The sequence below is a fragment of the Falco rusticolus genome, chromosome 14, assembly GCF_015220075.1.
Source record: "Falco rusticolus isolate bFalRus1 chromosome 14, bFalRus1.pri, whole genome shotgun sequence".
Lineage (NCBI taxonomy): Eukaryota > Metazoa > Chordata > Aves > Falconiformes > Falconidae > Falco > Falco rusticolus.
Genome location: NC_051200.1, coordinates 16,739,290 through 16,761,121, shown reverse-complemented (window position 1 = coordinate 16,761,121; position 21,832 = coordinate 16,739,290). Strand labels below are relative to the sequence as shown.

General features: G+C 54.3%; 2 protein-coding genes across 2 annotated transcripts; one reads left to right on the top strand and one right to left on the bottom strand.

Annotated features, from left to right (window-relative positions):
* The first annotated feature begins 4,462 nt into the window (after window positions 1–4,462).
* On the top strand, window positions 4,463–13,679 carry TNMD (tenomodulin). The gene is made up of 7 exons (XM_037408597.1): window positions 4,463–4,764; window positions 4,892–5,026; window positions 8,420–8,560; window positions 9,356–9,457; window positions 11,327–11,480; window positions 12,631–12,803; window positions 13,176–13,679. Exons 1-7 carry the CDS (start codon window positions 4,717–4,719, stop codon window positions 13,383–13,385), a joined length of 963 nt encoding a protein of 320 aa, XP_037264494.1. The 5' UTR covers window positions 4,463–4,716; the 3' UTR covers window positions 13,386–13,679.
* Window positions 13,680–15,882: 2,203 nt separating this feature from the next.
* Window positions 15,883–21,414, bottom strand: TSPAN6 (tetraspanin 6). The gene is made up of 8 exons (XM_037408480.1): window positions 21,273–21,414; window positions 20,974–21,162; window positions 20,650–20,724; window positions 19,961–20,059; window positions 19,540–19,695; window positions 18,785–18,868; window positions 16,845–16,952; window positions 15,883–16,635 (listed from the first exon to the last, which is right to left on the bottom strand). The coding sequence occupies exons 1-7, from the start codon at window positions 21,357–21,359 to the stop codon at window positions 16,884–16,886; spliced, it is 759 nt and encodes a 252-aa protein (XP_037264377.1). The 5' UTR covers window positions 21,360–21,414; the 3' UTR covers window positions 15,883–16,635; window positions 16,845–16,883.
* Window positions 21,415–21,832: the final 418 nt, after the last annotated feature.

Below are 21,832 nucleotides of genomic sequence, written 5' to 3'. Positions count from 1 at the left end.
ATCAAGATGAAACCAGCATTTGGATAAAATTCTCCGGCGCTGTTAATAACTTCTGTTGACGAGGGAGTCGCAACAGCAGCAATGAGGTAGACATCCCCCAGAGCCTGGAGGAGTGGGATTTTTCACGGGCTGTGAGCAAGGAGAAGTGTGTGTCTCTAGTAATAACCTTCTGAGCAGCTTCATCAGAACGGCCACCATGAATTTATCTTCTTCTATTCTCTCCAAAAGCTTTGTCAGTTTTGAATAATCTGCTGTGGCTACAGGCTGCCGGCGTGCCACATGGCCACGTGCATCTCCAACATGAAGTCCAACTCCCCGAGCAGTTTTATCATAATGATTAAGTTTCTTAACTTAAATCAAGGATGTCTCTGGAGTTCCCTACAACAATGCGAACTTAAGATAAACAATGAATGATGAATAGGCCAATTACTGAAACCTCCCTTCAGCTGAGGCCATATGTGGCTAGTTGATAAGAGGAGGTATGCATCCTCTCATCTGGCAAATGTTACAGAAAATGGGATGGTTTGAAGCAAAGACTGTTCTGTATAATCAGGCACTGCCTAATGAGCAATTTCCTTTTATATATGATTTTTCCCTTTCTCTATTTGTTGTCCAGGATGTTGGAAGTGGGGAGGGAGCCGGCAGCCCAACCGACATACGTGTAAATGCTTCACCCTGGTATAAATCACTGCCCGCTGCTCCCACAGGAGGTCCCAGCCCAAGACACAAAAGCAGCAGGAGAAGGCTGAGGGCTGTGTGATGGTACTGCACATACCTCCCAAAGGCGAGGCAGCCCTTCCTGAGAGACCCACAGCCGGGGAATAGCTGTTCTGTAAATCCGCCAGCAGCCTGCTCCAAGCTTTCTGTGTGCAACAGCAAAGCGGGACAGACACTTGGACCACGGCTGCAGGACCAGCGGATGGACACCTTGGAGCACAGCTGCAGGACCAGGGGATGGACACCTTGGAGCACAGCTGCAGGACCAGCGGACGGACACCTTGGACTGTGGATTCAGAACCAGGGGACAGACACCTTGGAGCACAGCTGCAGGACCAGCGGATGGACACCTTGGAGCACAGCTTCAGGACCAGGGGATGGACACCTTGGACTGTGGATTCAGAACCAGGGGATGGATACCTTGGACCACGGCTGCAGGACCAGGGGACAGACACCTTGGACCGTGGATGCAGCACCCCAGACAAGCTGTAAGCCAGCACTCTGGGCATATTTTGGGGCTGAAGCACCTAAAAGAGCAAAGTGAGAGGCATCACGCTGACTGAGAGACCTCCCAGTGGCAGCCAAGGAGAAGGGCCCAGGACTGGCAGGGGCAGGCACAGTGGTGTCCCTGGGTGCTGTGGCTCTGTGCTGTGCCCTCAGCTCCATCCGGGAGCAGGTGCCACCACTGCCACCACACCACCCTGCAGCGAGAGCTGTGAGGCGCTGCGTCCAGCGGTAAATGATATGATTTACTTACTACCTATGGAATTGCCCAATTAATTCACTATCCACATTAATATTATGGCTCATTTTTAACTTTACTGTCTCCATCGTTCCAATTTAGTGCTGCTCAGAGATGCTGCCACTGACCTTAATGGGGTTTTCATTATAACAAAGAGCACCGTATTAATCATGATGGGTTTTCGGCTGGATGTTGCTGCCTGAGCCCCACTGCTTTGGGGAGCTGCTTTTTAGTGGTTCGGGGACCTGTTTTATTTCTGCTGGGCTTCTTGCCCCCTTTCACACTGTGTACAAACCTTCATGTTTTCCAGGAGGAATTTCTTGGTATAACATTTCCAGGCACAGAGGTTTTATGCAGCCGTCAAGCTATGCTGCAGATATGATAGATTTTTCTGGGCAAATTAGAGCAAGAAGTAGAAAACTGAAAGGATGCACCAGTCATAGCCAATGAGCCTCTTATTGTCCTGTATAAAAATCAAATGCCTTTTAATCATTTCAAATGTTCTTCTGGGTATCAATTAGTCACACATTAATATCAGTATTGCTTCTCTTCTTCAGTTCACATCAGATTAAATTCTCCCCTGTCATATATACTCGTGCTCATTAGCTTCAAGGAAAATTAGTGATTGTTCCCTACTCATTGGCACTGATGGGAGATTTCCATCGGAACTGCTTTTTATACAGAGAACCTGATTGTCATCTTAAAGAGATTGAGGTTTTTTTCCCAAAAACATTGTTGTCTTTTCATGGAAAATCCATTTTTTTTTTCTTTCTCTGAAACCCTGAATGCTGAGCCAGAACACTGGGGAATGGAAGGGAAAAAAACCATTCCTGACCAGCATCATCCTGCGGTTTCTGTCCCTGTTTGCATCCCAAGCATCCGCCTCCCTGTTGGGATCCAGCAGCTGTTGCACAGCCCACAGCTGCGGAGGGGAAGGACAATTTGGGTTGCACAGGGTTTTGCTGCCATCAAACTCTCTGGTTCAAGGCTGGATATTTATAACAGTCTCTATGGAGAGCGGCAGTGTAGAGGGGTCTCATCCTGCTCCCTGCCCTGTATGGGGGCTTGGGCACATGGCTCTGATCTGGCTATGGGGCTCCATGTGCGTGCATGTGTGGACATGTGTGTGCATGCATGTGTATGCATGCATTGCGTGTGCTCTCTCCCATAGCTCCCCATCCCTCCGGGCCACCAGTGCCCACTTTTGCAGGCTGCAGCAAAACAAGGTCTCCAGCCCAGTGGCAGGATCCCCTGTACCCCCCACCGCTCACCCCAGCTGCTCCATCCCCAGCACTTGCCAAGCCCTGGAAGGGACCGATGATATTTATTGAGTTTTATTAACTCCCAGCCCTGGGAGGTTCTCACCTCTTCCAGCTAATTCAGACGCCCGACTCCTGCCAGAGTTACAGTGATTGCCATTAAAAAGCTTGACATTTACCTTAAAACAGTAATAAAATGATAATGCCTAATTTGGTTTACGAGTGGTATTTGCAGTGTTTCCTGTGCCTTGAGTGGGGGATATTGTGAAGATCGCTGCTATGCTGATCAATTATGTCTGCTTAACGGCACGGCTGTAATTCTTTCCTGTAATCATAACCATCTTTCAGTAGAGCTGCTCCAAAGTTTTCCTTTGAAACTGCAGTTTTGACAGGAAAAGAAAATGTTTTCAGATATTTCAGTTTCCAGTGAATAACAAAAGCTTTGGAAGCAAAACTTTCTGGTGAAAAGTGAAGAGAGACAAACCTCCTGTCTGTACAGATTTGCTGCATTTAGATTTCCAAAACCTTTCAGGTGTTTTCAAAGGCTACCTGTGACTGCTTTCCATTAAAAAGTGATTTTTCTCCTTCAAATAACCTGCTGTCTTTCACCCATCAATACGATTCCCTCCTGTTATTAGCCTCTCAAATATTAAAAACCTCTGGTGTGTTTTACATCCCCAAGTGACTGCGGCTGCGTTAAGGGAAGGGATCTGGTCCCAGAGCTGCTGCAGGGCTGCAGGGTGAGGAGCGACTGCTGCCCCGGGGAGCCCAAACCCCTTTGGAGGGAGCTGGCACACACCAGGGCACACGCAGCCCCTGCACACACACATGCCCAACGCCTTCCCCAAGCTATTCAGCAGCTCCGCTTCTGTCCCACTCAGATTTACCCCCAGATTGCAGGCAGCGCTGCCCCAACACACTCACGAAGCCAGCACCAGACCCGCTAAAAGCAATTTCTTTCTCCATTTCTCACCCTGAGCAAAACTCAATGTGGATTTTCTTTTTTTCAGTGCAATTTTAATTAGTGCATGATGCACTCTGGGTTTTTATTAGAGTAAACAGCTTGGAAAAACAGTCCATGCCAGCTCCTCTACACCAGGGAGCCTCATCCTGTTCAGACTAGAAACTTCACAGTGGATTTCTGAAAGCCTTTCTTAAGATGGGTTCATTTCCATGAAATGATATGATTTCAACAAATGGAAATTTTTCAACTCAGTAAAAAAAATTAGTCAGGAAATTCCTGGCTGGGCCAATTTTGGGGCAAGGCTTTGCACACAACAGGCACGGGATGCCGGAGTCCTCCGTGGGAGAACTTGGCCTTCACACCACATTGCTGAGGGCTGGCAGTGAGTGCATGCACACGCATACGTGCATGCACACCCATGCATGTACATGCACACCCATGCATGCACGCATACACACATGCGCACCCGTGCCCAGGCGTATGCACATGCACATATGCACGCACATGCACATACATATATATGCACACACGTGCCCACGTGCACACCTGCCCCTGCCATGCCCGTGTCCCCCTGCCCTGCAGGCACCCCGCCAGCAGCTCCCAGCCTGCCCCTGCTGCAGAAGCCCCGCTGCACCCATGAGCAGAGGTGAGCAGCGCCCAGCAGCAGTGCCCGCATCCCCAGCGCGCCGGGGGTGCCAGGAACCCTTGCACAGCCTGGGCACCTCCAGCCATCACTGCATGGGCAGAAGTGGGGGGCAGGAGCAGAGATTAAATGAGAATCTGGGCCCCTGGCTGTGCTGGTGGGCACCACGCAGCAGAGCTTCGTGCGGGCTCGTCTCCAAAGGCGAGGGAATCGCTTGCACCCTGCAAAGAGCAAGCGCTGCGGAACCCCCCGGGGCCCGCGGGCTGTGGGGGGACGCTGGCAGCCGCCGTCACGGGGGCGGCAGTGACCCAGCCTTCCACTGCATGTGCAGCCCAGAGCTGCTGTAACTCCACCTCGGAGCGGGCTCGCATCCTCGCACAGAGAGGAGACCATGGGAGGGACGGCTCGGGAGAGCCCGGAGGACTGCCGCTTTCTGGACGTAAGTTCATGGCTTGTTTTGCCACCGTGCAGTTTGTCAGTATGATAAATGTCTGATATGCATGTGTACTCATCCCTCCTTGAATCGTCAGCAGACCTCTGGCTATCACCGTTTTGTCATTAATTAGGCAGAAGCTTCCAAGACGCGAAAGAAGACCTGTACCAGATACCAGATCTGCGGGCTGCTCTTCAGTGTGCTGCTCATTTCTCTTATTCTGATATTTCTTGGTGTCAAATATCTTTGGAACCCAACACCCAGAAAAGTAAGTAAAACCCCTCTGATCCAGCCTTTCAGAGTGCCGCTCCCCTAGACAGAGCTGTCATTCCCCCCCACCCCACTCATCGAAACTTTTAACTACACCCCGAAACCCAGGCAACTTTACAAAATGCATTTTCTTAGACTACAAGCATTCATGGGACTTTTAAAAATCTTTGTATTATTCATAACCAGCTTTTACTTTGTAGGAGCTGGGGTTTTTTCTCTGTCACCGCATTCTTTCCCTGACAATTACAGGGGATGGGAGCTACGCCACAAACAGTTAAAGTTACTCTTCTTTCACCGGCAGCAAATTTTATGACAAGTAAGAAAATATTTTCCATTTCATTTCAATTATCTTGCCAGAAACTGGTGGAAAAGTCATTATGCCACCACATAAAGAGGAGAGAAAGCCAGGACGCAGTGGTGATTGATTGCAATGGATTATATTTCTTACTTTAATGTGTCTGCAATGTGAGGGGACGGTGAGACAGATTAGCTTTTGGAGGAGCTCCTGCTAACTGGATTGGGCTCGTTTATTCCCAGTTCCCCAGACAGACGCTACTGTAAGCGCCGAGTGTGGCGGGGCGGCGACGGGGCTGCACATCTCCCATACATCTCTGCCCACTGCTGCCCAGCATCTTGGCAATTCTGCCAAAACTCTTTTTTTTATCCCATACCCCAAGCAAATTGCTTAACCTTGAAGCCAACAGCCTGGCCGGTGCTCCTCATCCTCCTCTCCTTTGAGTTTCCATGCTCACCCAGGAGGTCCTGCTTTGCACCCTGGCGCCAGCAGGTTTTGCCGACTCTCAAGAGCGTCTCCAAAATTCCCATGTGCAGCCAAGGCAGCCCCTTTCCCACGGTGGCGTCTCCCTTCTCCTCCCTGCCCCATGCCGGAGCCATGCCAGCTCAGCCAGGCTGCCCTCCCGCCGGGCAGAGGAAGCACCCCGCTCACCGGATACTTTTGTCTGCTTATCAGCAAAGAGAAATAAATACCCCAAAAAATAAAAGAAAAAGCAATAAAAGCCATATGTGCCTCCAGGCTACTGCCAAGTCGATTATAAAGTCTCTACTGTTCCTCGAAAAACAGGGTGCGTGCCAGCTATGGGGGGAAGAGGCTGTTAACCCCTGGAGGGGAGGTTTTCTCCGAGCCAGCAGCACAGAGCCATTGCTGCACCCTTGGAAAGGTTAACCACAGCACTGGCCCTCAGCATCCTCACCGGCAGACTCTGGTGCAGGATGGAGTCCATCAGAATTTCTGAAAGCCCTTCACAATGCCTGACAGGCAGGCAAAGAGGTCACAGGAAAGCGGAGATGTTCCTGCAGTGGAGCTGCCTGCTGATGTTCCCGGCGTCCACCACCACCACGTCCTCTGCAGCCGTGGGGCAGCAGCTTCTCCAGCTGGCCCCGGAGTCCTCCAGAAAAAGCAGGATGCAGGAGGCTGGAAGTTCCTAAGGCTCAAAAATATAAACCAAGGGCAATCAAACTCTTTAAAGAACAAAAAATCCCCTTCAAGCTCCCTTCATGCAATTGGACAGTGGAAAAAAAAATCTTTAAAGACAATTTGTTCCTCTGAGGGGTGGCCTTGGACACGGTGCTGCCCTCTGCATGGCAGCATCCGCGCCAGGCAGCACAGCCGAGGAGCGAAGGCGATGAGTCAGCTAACGAGGGGTTCATCGTGGCCTCGCAGGGGGACATATTTCAACCATTTGTGAGCAAGTGTCATTTTTAGCCCTATAAAACATCTCACAGTTCTCTGAGCAGCACGGAGCCAGCAAAGCCCAAATGGGTTAGCTGGCCACTGCACTGGCAAAAGTAATTCTTTGTAAATGGAGAGGCACTTGAAGGTAAGGTGCCACCCGGGATCCTACCTTCCTGGAAATGATTTATGGCACCATGTGCATTTTGCCAGTCAAAACCGGCGGCCTTCCAGACGTTTTAGGCTTCAGACTATTTTTACCATACCATAAAATACATTGACAGCTATATATGTTTATAAAAGCCTCCCGTTGACTAAGAGGAGATGCTCATGACTGCCAAGGCACACATCACTCTTCTGACTTTTAAGCAAGGGTAAAGGTACCCGGCAGTTACCACCTGCATGGCCTGTCCTGTGCCCAGGCTTCCTCCAGCAGCTGCAAAACGGTAGATGCTGATGCTGAGAACATTGCTGAGAGGGTTTGAAGCCCCTAATGGGGAGGGATGTGCAAGAACCAAGGGTCTGTGAAAGGAAGTTTAGACTGGGACTGCAGGCAGAGCCCCTGCCCCCTGCCAGGACATTGCTGGGGTCCAGGGTGTTCCCTCCTTGGCTCCACAGCCATGCCAGGGGACAAACGAGGCTTTCCCATCCCCATGCCTCCACCACTTCCCCCTGCCCTGTGGACCTGAGTGGTTTTGCACAAGCCCTTTGCTTCCGCAGAACACCATTGGATTTGGAAAACAAGGCTCCCCAAGGCTCGGCGGCTCTCACCGCACCAGCAGGATCATTTTTGTGCTTCAAACAGCATCTGCCGCTGCTCGTGCTTGCAGGGTCAGGCATCCGCAGAGACTGGAGGGCTGCTGGGCTGGCTGAGTGCAGCAAGCACCTGCGAGGAGGAGAGGGCTGCTCCCCACAGCGATGCTCACCCCAGCTCCCCGCAGGGATGAGTGCCGCTGGGGAGCCGGCTGCTATGCCCTGAAGCTCTTCAGCAGCCCTCGAGGAGGTCTTTGATTCACAGGCAATCCCTGATCTCCTCCAGGGAGACAGAGGCTCTTACCTCTGCCTTTCCAGGAAAAACAGAAGGTGCAGAGATGGAGAAAGTGAGCCAGGGATGACACAACGGAGCGAGCAAGGCAGGGACATGGTGATGGAGTAAGTGAGCCAGGGATGCAGTGATGGAGAAAGCAAGCTGGGGACACAATGATGGAGCAAGGAAGTCAGGGATGCGATGACAGACCAAGCAAGCCAGGGAGAAGTAAAAGTTGTCGCGACGGAGGGAAGACACAGTCACTCAATATGAGTGATCAGCAGACTTCCCTCCGTCGCGACAAAAAGTGAGGTCCCTTGGGCCTGGGCTTTGTGACTCATGCCACAGAAAGCACCAGCAAAGGCTGAGCTGTGGCAAAGCTCCTGGCGCAAGTATGGGATGAGCATCTTCTCCCAGGCTTGACATACCTGTCCTCCCGCAGCCTGGCCCCATCCTGCCCTTCTTCCCAGCCCTGGTGCCTGGGAGCTGCCTCTCCTTGCACTATCCGGACGATTGTCTTGGCTCAGAGCTGGGGTGCAAGGAAGCAGCCAGCCCTGTGGCAGAGCACTCAGCATCAGTGGTCAGGCACCCAGCACCAGCCTGCTCACCCAGCAGCTGGCGTGTGAAATCGGCTGGGGGCTGAGCCGACCCCCATGCGGTTTTGGCCCTCACAGGTTTATGACATGGAACACACATTCTTCAGCCACGGCCAGAAGAAGAAGATTGTGATGGAGATTGACCCACTGGCCAGGACGGAGACCTTCAGGAGCGGGAACGGCAGCGAGGAAATCCTGGAGATCCATGACTTCAAAAACGTGAGTGCAGCAGCATTTGTCCCCAGGACCCTGCCTGCGGTCTTGCAGCAGGACCGACGGGATCCCTCAGGACACCACAGGGTCGCTGGAGCAAGCCCCAGGATGATTTGCTTCTGCGTCAGGGAGAGCAATGCCCAGACGCAGACTCCCTGGGGATGCTCTCAAAGGAAAGGAGATGTGTATCTACATACGCTTCCACCGGTATTTAATAGTGCCGTGGTTCAGTTCCAGTGAAATACATCTCAAAAGCAAGACCTAGTTATTGGATTTACCCTTGCAAAGGAATGCAATCATCATAAATCTATCCAAGCCCAGTACATTTGTCTGTCTGGAGAGCATTAAAACCTCATGACAATGTGGTAGACTCTCTCTGAAATCTAATTAAAATTTGTAGGGAAATACCCTGTGCAGTGGCATATGGCAAAATTTTCAGCTAATAGCCTAGCAGGAACTGGGGGCTCAATGTTCATATAACCATAACGGTCAGATGCTACTCTGCATATTTTTATTTATGATAACGAGAGCTCGTGATAGTTATAAGGAGAAGGGGAGCAAAGTAAAATTTTATGACTGTCTGCCTTAAAATGTTTGCAAAAAGCCCGATTCTCCCAAACCATAAAATGCAATATCCCTTAGGAGAACCTGTTAGTACATCTTAGCACCACCGCTGAACAGAGTTTGCACGAAAACATCAACAGGAAAAAGCCTCCTCCAGCTGTACCCTCCATATGATGGGGTTATTTATCCTCCTGCTTTGCCCTGATTGCTTTTTTGCTGTTTGTTCTGATGCTGTAGGGAATAACTGGCATCTTCTTTGTGGGACTTCAAAAATGTTTCATCAAAACTCAGACTAAAGTCCTACCTGAGACGACAGAGGCCAAGATCCCTGAGCTTGAGGTAGGTGAATCAAACAGGACCCCCCCTCTGCCCCCGGGAAGCCCACTCCTCTCCCTGGCACTGGGAGTGTGGCCGCCAGCCCCACCGCCCTCTCATCTGCTCCAGCCTTCCCAGAGATGCTGCAATAAAGAAATAATGAGTTGTGATCGCTTCATAAAATGATCTTATTTCAGAGGATTGCTTCTAAAAACAAGTGGAAAGAGACAGGATTAGACAGCCAACAGACAAAAACCTCTCAGCACAATACCGGAGATCAAGAACAATAATCCTGTTGTAGTCAAAAGGTCGCAAGGCAGCTCAGGATTAGCAGGCACCAAAAAGTCAATCAAATTGTTTTCTCCAAGAATTGAGCCTCGCGTTCTCAAGCAGAATGAGGCAGAAGTAATGAATTTAAAAGAGCAGCCGTGTTTAAGAAATGCGATTTGAGAAAGCGCTTGGCGTACAGCCCTGGGAGGTGGGAAGCACCAGGCTGCAGCACCTCCCGGTCCCCCCCAGACCTGTCTCCCACGGATGTGCCTGGTGGCTTCTTACACCCCTCTAGTTTTTGCCCACCACATCCTGCTGCAAGGAGTCAAGCGCTTTGCCTGCTGCATGGAAAAAAAGTGGTTTACTCCATATTTTAACCCCTCCTTGACAGCGTAACCCGGGGTGATGGCTCAGTCCCTTGAAAGCAGTTGTCCCCTGTCCCCGTCCCCATCCCCAGGCCCCAGCGGTGGCACAGCCCCACCACAGCACAGCCTCCCCGCTCCTCCATTTCATGATGGGGGTGTTAGCAGACTGAATCCCCCCCAGGGAAGCTGTTGCAGATAAAACACCAGCAGGACATGCGTTTGAAACGAAGCGTGGGCAGAAACATTTCCCCAATTCATGACCCAAATTCCCAGATACCGATTCTTTGATTATGCTGTAAGAAGCTAATATATTTTTTCGGCTACCTTCGTAAAAGGAATATGACTTCCCAGGCTTTAGCAGAACATTGCCCCGGGTAGAGAGCTAAAATGTAAAACCCAATGAGATAAATGTAGATTTAAGCTCTAGTCATCTCCTCCCAGAGCCCACGCAGTGCCAGGTCCCTCATGCAGCACCTCCCCAACCCCCCAGCTTTCACCAGAGGCTCCAAAAAAGCCTCAGACTGGGTCGGGTTGTGTTGGCTCTTTCCTAAAACTTCCCAAAACCATAAGGAAAAACTCTGTAAAAGAGAAATACAGCTCCAGACACCTTCTGGAGAGAAAAATGCCATTTGCCAGCTTGCTCTGTGGGCCACCACCACCAACATACATGACGTTGCCTTGGCAGATAGCTCGGCACAGACCCATCCAATAATCTTTATATATCGCCCTCCCTAAGCACCTGCCAAAACACACCATGGACTAATGCAACAGCAGAGACATGTGGTATAAATTACAGAATACAGCCATGCAAAGAATTCCTGTGAGGAATAAATTAGAAGTGTTCGATCACAAAATCGGTAGCAGAAGGAGAGAGAAATTAAATAGTAAGAGCAAAGCAGAGAGGAGATGTTTTAATCTTGGGTTTTAAATGAGCTGGGGTGCTCCAGAAGGTTCTTCCAGATGGTGGGGACTGCACAGGAGAAGGCTCTTCAGGCATGATGAGTGGAGAGAGGAGAGAGCAGGGGGCAGTGGCTGAAAACAGGCAGGAGAGACAAGGCTCACAATGGGTGTCCCAGCGTGAGGACCAGCAGGGCATTGCACGGGCACCCTGCGAGCACCACCAACCAAGGCAGATGAAGTCCAGCTGCTCTCTGGGAGGGGAGAGGGGCCTCTGGGTAAGCCAAGGGGAGGAGGAGCAGCCAGCAGTGGGGAAAGGGTGTCTCACCACACCGGGGTGAAAACGTTGTTCTTCCTCCAGGGAGAAGAGATCACGACCACCTACTTTGAGCAGTCTGTGGTCTGGGTTCCTGGGGAAAAGCCCATTCAGAACAAAGAGTTCCTGAAGAGCTCCAAAATCTTTGACATCTGCAGAAACGTGACCATCTACTGGATCCACCCCACGCCTATAGCAGGTACAAGGAGCCATCTCCTCCCTGAAGTGTTTGTGACACCCCTCACCAGAAGCAGCCCTGCCACCACCCATGTCCCCCTCTGCCACGTCCCCACTGCGACGTGGTGGGAACCCGTTTCCACAGCCTTGTACATCTCAGACATGAACACATGTTGGCCACAACCAAGAGAGAGCAAGGCAAATGTAACAGCAGGGGCTGAAGTTTCTCTCTGCAAAGCACTTGTCTCTGTCGGCTCCCCACTGCCCTGCACTTTGCAGAGTGGCCACCTTCCTCATAACAAGGCAAAAACCCACCCCTTTGTACCTGCAAAGAAAGCAGCGCTGCTGGAAACTGGGACGCCTAAATTCTAGTCACTGCATGAACATCAGAGCACGAGCAGACATCTGCATCTAAATCACACAACGGGGTTGCCACCTCCAGCTGCTCACTACACAGCCCTCACAGAGGTTGCGGCCTCTGAGATCTGCCAGTGTAATTACCCGCTGTCTCTAACCCACTTCTATCCGAATGAGCTAGTTTTAAAAAACCAACTGAGAAAACTCCCTCCGCTCTGCAGCCGCAGAGGCACATCTCGTTCCCCACGGGTACCAGTCAGCCCACGGCCACTGATGATCCTGGCAGCAAGTGGGCATCAGAGAGCCCTGATGCTGCTGTCCTCGGCCGCTGTCCCCTTTTGCTTCCTCAGTCCCCGCTGTTAGATCCCATCTGCAGTTGAGTTTTAGCAAAGGAAATTTACGTCACCGTAGGTTTTACCTAAGCTGTGGGTGGTGTAGCTGGGTCTAATCTGCCCCAAATCATGTCACTTTGCTGGGGCTGTACAAATCCCTTCCCACCCCCAGCAGTACAGCCCACCACGAAGATGTGCTTCCCTGCACCTGCAGCCCCGTGGAGGGGATGCCAACACCACCCCTGAGCACAGGGTGGGGGTAGGACATGTCTTTGCCCTTTCCTCCCACCATATTATCTCCTACAGCCCTACTTCCAAGCCTGGTAAGAGCAGGAGGCAACGGAGCACAGCTGGTCTGCTGGTGGGCTTTTGGGCTTTTCCTGTACATTGGCACTAAATTTTGGTAGAGACATTAATGCCTGCTGCTGCCTGTGTCCCCCCACTCCCTGGCTGTTGACAGCAATGTTTGGGCTCTTCGTGTAGCTCCTGAGCTGGCCAACCTTGAAGGGACAGAAGACGATGACCCTGAGCTGCTTCTAGACAACCAGAGCTGGCTGGATGGGGAGAGCGAACACGAGGCAGAGAAGGATGTGCAGCCAGGACCCAAGCGTCGGGCACGGCAGCTGACCGAGGAGGATCTGCCTGTCAATGACTACGTGAGTGCGGGCAATCGCATCCTGGGGTGCCCTGCCCATTGTCCCACATGTCCTGGTCTCACTCCTGGGGTTTCCTGCCCACGTTCCTAGAGTACTCTGGTCATGCTTCTGGGTGTCCTGGCCACAGTCCCAGGGTGTCCTGATTGTGTTCCTGGGGTGTCCTCGTTGTGTTCCTGGGGTGCCCTGGCTGTGCTCCTTGGGATGTCCTGCCCATGCTCCTCGAGTACTCTGTCCATGTTCCTAGGGTGCTCTGCCCATGCTTCTGGGGTGCCCAGGGTGTCCTGTCCACGCTTCTGGGGTATCCTCCCTGTGTTCCCAGGGTGCCTTGGCCATGCAGCCTCTTGCTGCGCTGACACTGTCTCTTCCCAGCAGTCAGAGAACGGGCTGGAGTTCCACCCCTTGTGGGACGAGCGAGGCTACTGCTGTGCCCAGTGCCGCCGTGCCAACCGCTACTGCCGGCGGGTCTGCGAGCCCCTCCTGGGCTACTACCCCTACCCCTACTGCTACCAGGGCGGGAGGGTCATCTGCCGGATCATCATGCCCTGCAACTGGTGGATTGCGCGGATGCTGGGCAGGGTGTAGCCCCCACCGTGCAGCACCTAGCGCTTGGGTGCTTCCCCGTGCCCACCTGCCGCGTTGCCACCCATCCAGATTGTCCCGACATAGCTGACACGCAGGTTATCTGCTTGATTGCTGGTGAGTGTGCAAGTGTGCAGACGATGGCACCCTCACCATGTGTGCACAGCCTGTCCCCCTCCCCCAGCACCCTGCGCTGCTCCCACGGGGTTGGGGGAGGCTGTGCTCGAATGCATCGTTGCCATGCTGAGCAGCAAGAGGCAAACAATAAACGTCTTGTATGAGCGATTGCAAAGAAAATGGAAAGTTGTTTAGTCTCAGTCTGTGATGCTTAATGGGTCTGAGAAGTGATCTAATTGCTCGGCTGCCTCGTCACAAGCATCCATAACTCAGGTACCAGGACTGCTGGCGCTCACCTCGCTGGGAACGTGTGGAGGTCCCTAATTTGCTCCCTGACAGTGCTGGTAGTTGTCCCAACCCTCTGTTCCAGCATGCTCCGATATGTTCAGTAGTTACTAGTGACAGCTCAGGGGTGCCACCAGTCCCCTCAGGAGCAATGTGCAGCACAGCAGCATGCTGGCAAGGCAGAGGCAGGAGCAGGCACAAGGAGTCCCCCAGGGAAGTGGGCAGCCAAAGCCAGAGGGAGAGGAGGTGCAGAGGACCTCAAGTGACATCAGCTGTCCCCAGCCCTGTGACCAACAAATGGGCAAAACCCAGGAGGGAAAAAGTAAGTCCTTGATACCGCAGCCACCCTGAGCAGGACACTGCCTGCAGCAGTGCTGACAGCTAACAGCCAAAATCCCCGCGCACCCCCTGTGCAGCCCCACCACTCACGGCCTCAGTGCTCACAGCAGACCCCAGGCTCTAGCTTTCACCCCAGGGAGCCGGCTGCTGCCGAGGAGCTTTGACATCCCACGGGTGTCACCAAGGGAAAGCCTCTCAGTGTCACTGAGGGAGCATGCACTGCCACGGCCGGTGCTTTCCAGGGAAACGCCTGGACAGACAAGCCTACCCAGCTGTACATACAGAGGAGAGAGCAGAGGTCAGGCTCCACTTGCTGCTACTGTGACGGGTGCCAGCCGCGGTGTCTCCGGGGCTGTCAGGCACTCCCTGCATCCCTGTGGCTCCTGCAGGGACATGAGCACTTTTTAAGGGCAGCTCCTTCTGTCCCTGCTCACGGCTGTGCTGACAATGTGGTTAAAATGCTGGAAGCATGGTGCAGCAGAGCTCCCCACACAGCATCCCAAGGGACACCAACCAGCCTGGGGGACACCAAGCGTTTCCGACAAGTCCCCCGAGATATTTATGCCTCTGAGAGGGGGCACTGATGCCCGCAGTGCCTGTTGCTGGCTGTGGGGATCAGCAGACTGGCCAAGCCTATGTGCTCCCCAGGTCAGCACCATCAGTGCTAGTTTTCCTGCAGCAGCTTGGGAACCTCCAGGCTGCCCATCCCACCTTCTGCCAGAGCCATCCCCTCCCCACCTGGGAATGAAGCTGCATGCAGAGCCAGGCGCACAGACCAGCGCCGGGTCACTCCCCTCTGTGCAGGCTTTCTGGTGAGGATGGGTTTAGCCAAGCCTGGCCCTGCTCCTCTCACGTTCCTGCCCTGTCTCCATCCATCCATTGCCATCGGCTGATCTCTCCAACCCAGCTTCTGTGCTCTGCCGCACTCTGCCGCACCGTCCTGACCCAGGAGGCTTTTGGGCAGCCAGGAGCTGACAACAGTCCGATTTACTCACCCGGGTTCAGCGCGGCATAAGGATTTTGGTTGTTCCCCTGTGGGTTTCTCGCTGTGGGGCAGTTTGGCTGCGGCAGCTCACCCAGCACTGAAGTAGTGTTTGCCAGAGGGCTGATGCTGACAAGGGGCCACCACTCCTACGCGCAGCGTAACTGCTCCTTTTACACCTGCCTGCTTCCCCGGAGCAGGACAGAGAGCCCCAGCAGCCAGCTGGCTGCTCCAAGCCAGAGCCCTTCTGGGTTTGTTCCTGACACCTGAAGATCCCAAGCTCACCGGAACGGAGCTTCACCACACCACTGCATCATCAGGCTCAGTAAGGCAACGGCTTGCTGACAAAACAGCCCAAAGATGAGCAGTAGCAAACAAACACAACAGCTTAAACCCACGTTTCTTGCCCTGGGGAGAGGCTGGGGGCGAAGGCAGGTCCAGCAGCGCTGCCTTACCCTTTGCTCCGCACCAGTGGCCGACTGGCAAAGGATGCACACGTTTGCACAGGGCTGAACTCACCCACCCGGCTCCTGGGCTGGGATGCTCCAGGCCTTCTGCTTCAGCACTGTTACACAACCGCTGTTACGAAGAAAATTCAATTACAGAGGTTATTTGTAAGTGCAAGTGCACTGGTGAGCATCGGAAAAACACAAGCTGCGATGGTCCAGAGGTTACTGGCTGGCCCGGGGCGAGTGGATTGCCTCCCAGGGAGGGTTGCTGCTCTTTGCAGCAACTCAAGCAGTTATTTCCAGGAGATGAAAAGAAAAGCTAAGGTGGTTTCATAGAGTAAAATATCTTAATATTTATTGTGTTTTGGGACAAGAGAGTTCTACTCAATACACAAAACGAGTTAAAGCAGCATATAATACTGACAATCAAGTCACAGCTGACTTGGTGCAAGGACACCTACCAAGGTAAAGGCACCAGAAGCTACATCACCAAACCTTGCTACAGCTTACAAAGAATCACTACAGCCTGTACTTAAAAAAGTACAACTATAAAAAAGTATATAAAACCCAGGGCAGGGATGAGAGAGAGCTTGGCAACACACTGAGACCTTGCTGAGCCAAGGGCTTCAGGCAGGCACGGATGTGTTTTAACAGGGCAACAGCCCCATCTCGAGAGCAACCACGTCTGGAGAGCGAGGGGACACCGAGTGGCTGCCAGAGATGAGGGGAAGCCTTGCTTTCCCAACGGAGGCACCGAAGATGAGCACTGGGAGTCCCACGAGGCTGCCTGCATGGTCAGCTCGCCATGGCACTCGAGTGCGCCGCCAAGGAAAGAGACAGGGGCTGCGGCACCCGGAGGAGCCCGCTCGCTGTAACCACCGCAGCTACACTAATTATCCCACGTGGTGGCACAGCGGAGTAGTGTTAGGACAAGTCCCTGAGCGCACCAGGACAGCTGCTGCACTCGTTTCTATAAGCTAGTGGAAAAGAAGATCAGTCAGTTCAAAGCCAGATTTCACAAAGTGGCAGCCAGAGGAAAACTGGAGGTGGTGGCATCCTCCCTGGCCACGGAGAGCATACCCTGCAACGCACAAGACAAAGCGTTAGCAGACGAGGCTGGATTTATACACAGCTTAAAATGACATAGCAGACAGTCTTGCAGGTGCCCTCTATCCCCACACGCCCCCACACGTGGTACCCACTGCCACGCTGAAGGTCCCCAGGGGCTACCAGGCAGCAGGCAGGGATGCAGAGGCAGCCCACCGAGCTTACATCACTGGACGGACATACCCAGCCACAGCCACAGCGCACTGGGGGCCAGCTACACGGCTACACCATCTCGTACTGATTGTTCGTGATGTACTGGGACAGGCAGCAGGCAAGAATGATGCCAACCAACTGAAGAGAATAAAAACACATACATCAGAGGTAGCCAAAAACATGATGCAACATTTTAGGGGGAAAGCCTGACAAATTGCTCCAGAGCATCAGTTTTATAAAATCCAAGGATGTACAGTGGGATTTATAAACCACAACATAGGCTGCTGCGCCCTGCTTCAGAATAACAGAGAGGCCAAAGCAGAGGATCCTGACATGCATCAGCCAAACAAGCTCCTCACGGGAGGTGCTGTGTCCCATCCTGTTACATTTTGCTTCATGAAGCATCTACAGCTTTATGGTAATTTTGGAGATTACACAGATTATCTGGAGTGTCACAGCCAATTACACACACAAAAGAACACCTCTCAAGCAGTCACCTCTCCCTGTTGCAAGGACCATGGAACAAATGGTTTCGCATCACCATCTGAAGGACACGCTACAGTCATCACAACGTGGCCTCCCAGCCCCCCTACGCAGACATTTAGGGCCAGATCCTGCAGGAGTTTGACCTCCACAAGCAAAGTTAGAGGCACATTTGCATGATGGCTCCCTGCCGGCCACACAACACAGCAAGGCTTGCTGAAAGAGCCATAAAAGCCAGGAGCCAGTTACAATTCCCAAGCCTGGCATCAGCCGAGATAATTTCACAGCTGGGAGTGTGCAGCTCACACTTTGTGTGTCAGTCACATCTTGGTGACGCCACAGTGAGCACAGCCCAGCTGAAGAAGAAAGTGGGGTGAGTGGCTGGGCAGAGCAGAGCAACTGCAGCTCCTGGGCTCTCCCAGCTGCAATCGGAAGCACTTGGTAGCACAAGCTGCAGGCAGGGGCTGCTGGCTCCCGCCTCTCCCCCAGCTCGGTCCATCCATTACGGGAAACGCACGACGACACACTCATTACGGGAGAAATATCTTGGCAGGGTTCCTTCTCCCCATGCTGGCATGGTCACCCAATGGTCCCAGGCGGCAGCACCTCAAAGCTCATGCCACTGCCTCTGCGCGCCGGGCCAAGGGGAGGGGGAACTCAAGCCCCTCCAAAGTCAAGGCCAGCCGAGCCCACTCCGCAGCTGCTCAGTGCCGATTGCCCAGCAAGCTTCCACAAACCAGCTAAAGAAGGGCCGGCTGTGCATCCTGCAGCTCCCACTGTGGAGCACCGGAAAACCCTCGGCACTTCGGGAAGCCCCACGGCAGCGTCAGCATGCCCAGCGCCCTGCGCGGCGGAGCCGGGGGCAGGGGCCTCCCGCTTCCTGCGGGGATAAGGCCTGCCGGAGCAGGGCTGGCCAGCATGACACCGCTGCGGCTCCTGCAGGAAGCATCCTACAGGATAAAGTAAAGGAGATGGTGGGGAGCAGGAGGGAAAGGACACAATTGCAGGGCAAGGCAGTGTGTGGGGTGTAAGCTGCCAGCACAGGTGATGCCCCACAGGTGCTCACAGGGACTCAGCCATGCAGAATTGATGCCAAAACACCTCTCAGATGAAAAGGGAGGTCAGCGGGTAGGAAAAGGAAGGGCGCAGATTTGATCCCTGCCAACAGCAAATGCAGGGAGTTTGCCCAGCACAGCACAGGCTCGGTTTGGTTTTTCTTGAAGTCAGTTGTTTCATACAGGGGCTATTCTCAGATAAGCTGGGCTCACAGAAACAGAGCTGGTGCTTCAGTCCTGGGTTTAAAAGACTGGAGACTGCACGGTGGTGAGATTAAACCCAAGCGGAATCTGCAAAATAGCTACTCCTCCCTGGCTGAAACAGGACGTGACTTTTGTGCACACACCAGGCTTTGCACGGAAATTAAATAACCTCCGGAGGCACACTAACTTTGCTCTGCACTCCTCCTGTACCAGACAAAGGAGATTTACCTGGAAGCATGCAATGCCAAAGGAGATTCCAGCCACAATGCTCATTTTTGACTCCATCGTTGACGTTACCAGGAAAAAACAACCCTGCAGAGGAGGGAAAGAGAGCACATGGGTCCAGTGCTTTTCACCCCCAGGAGCGCAAACCTCCCCAGAGCACCAGCAGCTCCAGGGGAAGATGCTCCCACAGGCCGCCAAAGGCTTCTGGCTGTCACCCTCTTGCCTGACCTTGGCGAAGTTATTTCCCTATCAGCACCGCAGCAGCCAGCCTCCCAGCCCAGCCGTTATCAAGGGGAGTGCTGCCCTTGGGCTGTTCCCAGTGGTGGCATTGGGTTGAGCAAGGTGACTCATCAGAGGAATGGCCCTTGCATCACCAGGCCCTCCCTGCCAGATGAGGTCACCGCGCTCACTGCCGGGTCAGGACTTTGCACAGTCGGAAGACACCAGCACTGCCGAAATGAACTTTACTGGGAAATAACCTCCTTATTCACCCGTTCTCCAAAACACACAGCTCCTAGCGCAAACGTTTGGGGACCTCCAAAGAAGGAGTGGAGGGGCCCTCAGGCAGGAGGGAGGGCTCGTTCCTCCATACCTTTCCCCTGCCTCCATCCCAGGGGAGTCCCTGGGCCACAGGACACCTGCACAGAGAGTAGTTCTCCTTTCAAGCCTCCAGTGAAGGGCAAACCCTTCTCCACCCACCCAGCTCTGCCCTCTCCACCTCCAGGACTGGCAGGGAGATTTTTCTAAGCTGAACTTACATCCACAAACACTTTCAGCTTGGCTTTACTTGGGTCTTTCAGATCCTCCTCCGAGCAGTCATCCTGGCTCTTGCAGCAGCTCCGTGGGATACCCTTCTGGGTGAAGTACTCAGTCCTTTCCCAGTCCGAGTAGTTCTGCACCCCGCAGCAGTGCAGCTGGAGGGGGAAGCACATTTGGGGAGCACAGTCACACCAGGGTACTGACCCCCTAGACCCACCATCACTCCCATGGCTCCCCTGCCTCTCCAGCAACTGCCCCCATCTCACCCAGCATCTCCTCCCAAACTCAAAAGCCCATGGTGTGAAAGGACCCCCAGCACCGCGCCAGGGATGCCGATGCTGCGGGGGTCCCAGGGGATGCCCCTGGGCAAGGCGAGCAGACCCACCCACCGCCAGCCAGACGCCAGCCTGGGGCACTCACGGTCCTCTGGATGGTGTCGACGGCCTCACTGTGTCGATCCGCGGTCATGTTGTAGTCCCTCAGGGCCAGGTTGAGGTTACTCTCGAAGTTTGTCTTAATCTGCAAGAGAGAGGTCTCTGCGGCGGTGCTGTCCCCTCCCGCGCTTCAGGACCCGCGGCCCCACATTAGTCACCTCTCAGTGTCGGCAGGAATGACTCTGGCCGCGGCCAGCAGACATCACCCCGGCCACCCAGGCAATTAAACCCAGGCAATTAAAGGGCAGGCTGGGATGCGCCGTGGCGGCAGGGATGCTGCATGTAATAACAAGGACCCGTGTGGTGCCAACTCCCCCCTAAGCAGGCTGCTCCGTGGCACAGGAACCCTCAGAGGAGCTTTAATTACAGAAATTATTGCAGAAGATAGATCAAAGTCCAAAATTAAAAGTCCAGGGCTACTTTGCCTGTTCTGACGGAGGGGCAGCATGCTGTGTCAGGTGGATCCTGACCCAGCCTGGTCCTTACGGGGATCTTATGGGGCCTTTTAGGGACCAAGCTGCTCTTTGGGCTGTTTTAACCCTATGTTGGCTAAACTAAACACTGCTCCCAGCAGCACCTCTGCCCCGCCAGTGACACCTGCAACTGCTCTTGCATTAAAGCCTGCATCAAACTCGCCCCGCAGCATGGGGAAGCAGCAGTGGGTGCCCAGCTCACCTCGTGCCTGAAGACGAACCCCACGACGGCAGCCACCAGGACGATGAGGAAGATGAGGGACAGGAGCATGGCGTACTGCAGGCAGAAAGGGCGGGATGGGACAGTGTGGATGGGATGGGGCAGGATGGGATGAGATGGGGAAGGTCAGGATGGGGTGGGATGGATGGGATGGGGTAGGATGGATGGGATGGGGTAGGATGGGTCGGGATGGGGACTGCATAGGGAGTCATGGGGAAGGATGGGACGTGCCAGGATGGGTCAGGACAGGTCGGGATGGGTCAGGAGTGCATGGGACCCCATCCTGCCCTGTCCGGGACCACCCACCAGCTTGAGCATCCAGGTGCTGCCGCGGCAGGTGGCAAAGCAGCCAAAGGTGCCCAGGAGGACAACGACAGTGCCAGCGCCCACCAGGACGAAGGGGACGTTGGTGGCCTTCTCGTCCAGCAAGGAGAAGTAGACGGCCAGGCTCACCCTGCCCCACACGCCCACGGCCAGCAGCACGATGCCCGACACCTGGGGAGAAGGGAAAGCTGCTGTGGCTCGCGACTGTCGCGACAGGGCAGCGCGGCGGCGATATATCGCGGGGACAGGAAGGGCCGGGGCGGCCGCGGCTCGGCGCTCACCCAGAAGACGAAGGTGTAGGTGAGCAGGACGCTCTTGAGGCAGGTGATCACCGGCTTCGTCTGCAGCCGCCGCGACGGGGACGCCATGGCCGACGCGGGCCCTCTCCTGCCGGCCGGGCCCCGCCGCGCCGCCCCGCCCCGCACCGCCGGCGGCGCCCGAGAGGCGGCGGAGGTTGCCGAGCGCTCACGGAAATGGCCGAGCGCGCCCGAAGGCGGGCCGCTCCTCCCCAGCGGGGCGCCCCCTGCCGGGCCGCGACCACACCGGGCCGCCCGTCCCCGCTCTCCTGCCCCAGCGGCTGGCGGTGCAGCCCCTGCCGCCTGGCCGGGTGTCCCCCCGCAGAGCAGGGACCGGCCATCCTGCCCCCCAGCACATGGCACGGCCACCATGCCGGCAAGCGACGGGCATCCCCGCGCCCTGCAGCCCTGCACAGCCGCCTCCTGGCAGCCCTCTCCTGCTCGGGACAGCTGTGTTATTAATTAGCGCGCTCACCGTTTGGCCGCCACATAATTAGTGCATTCAGGCAGCACGTCCCCCCCCATCACCCCACGCCAGCTCTCCT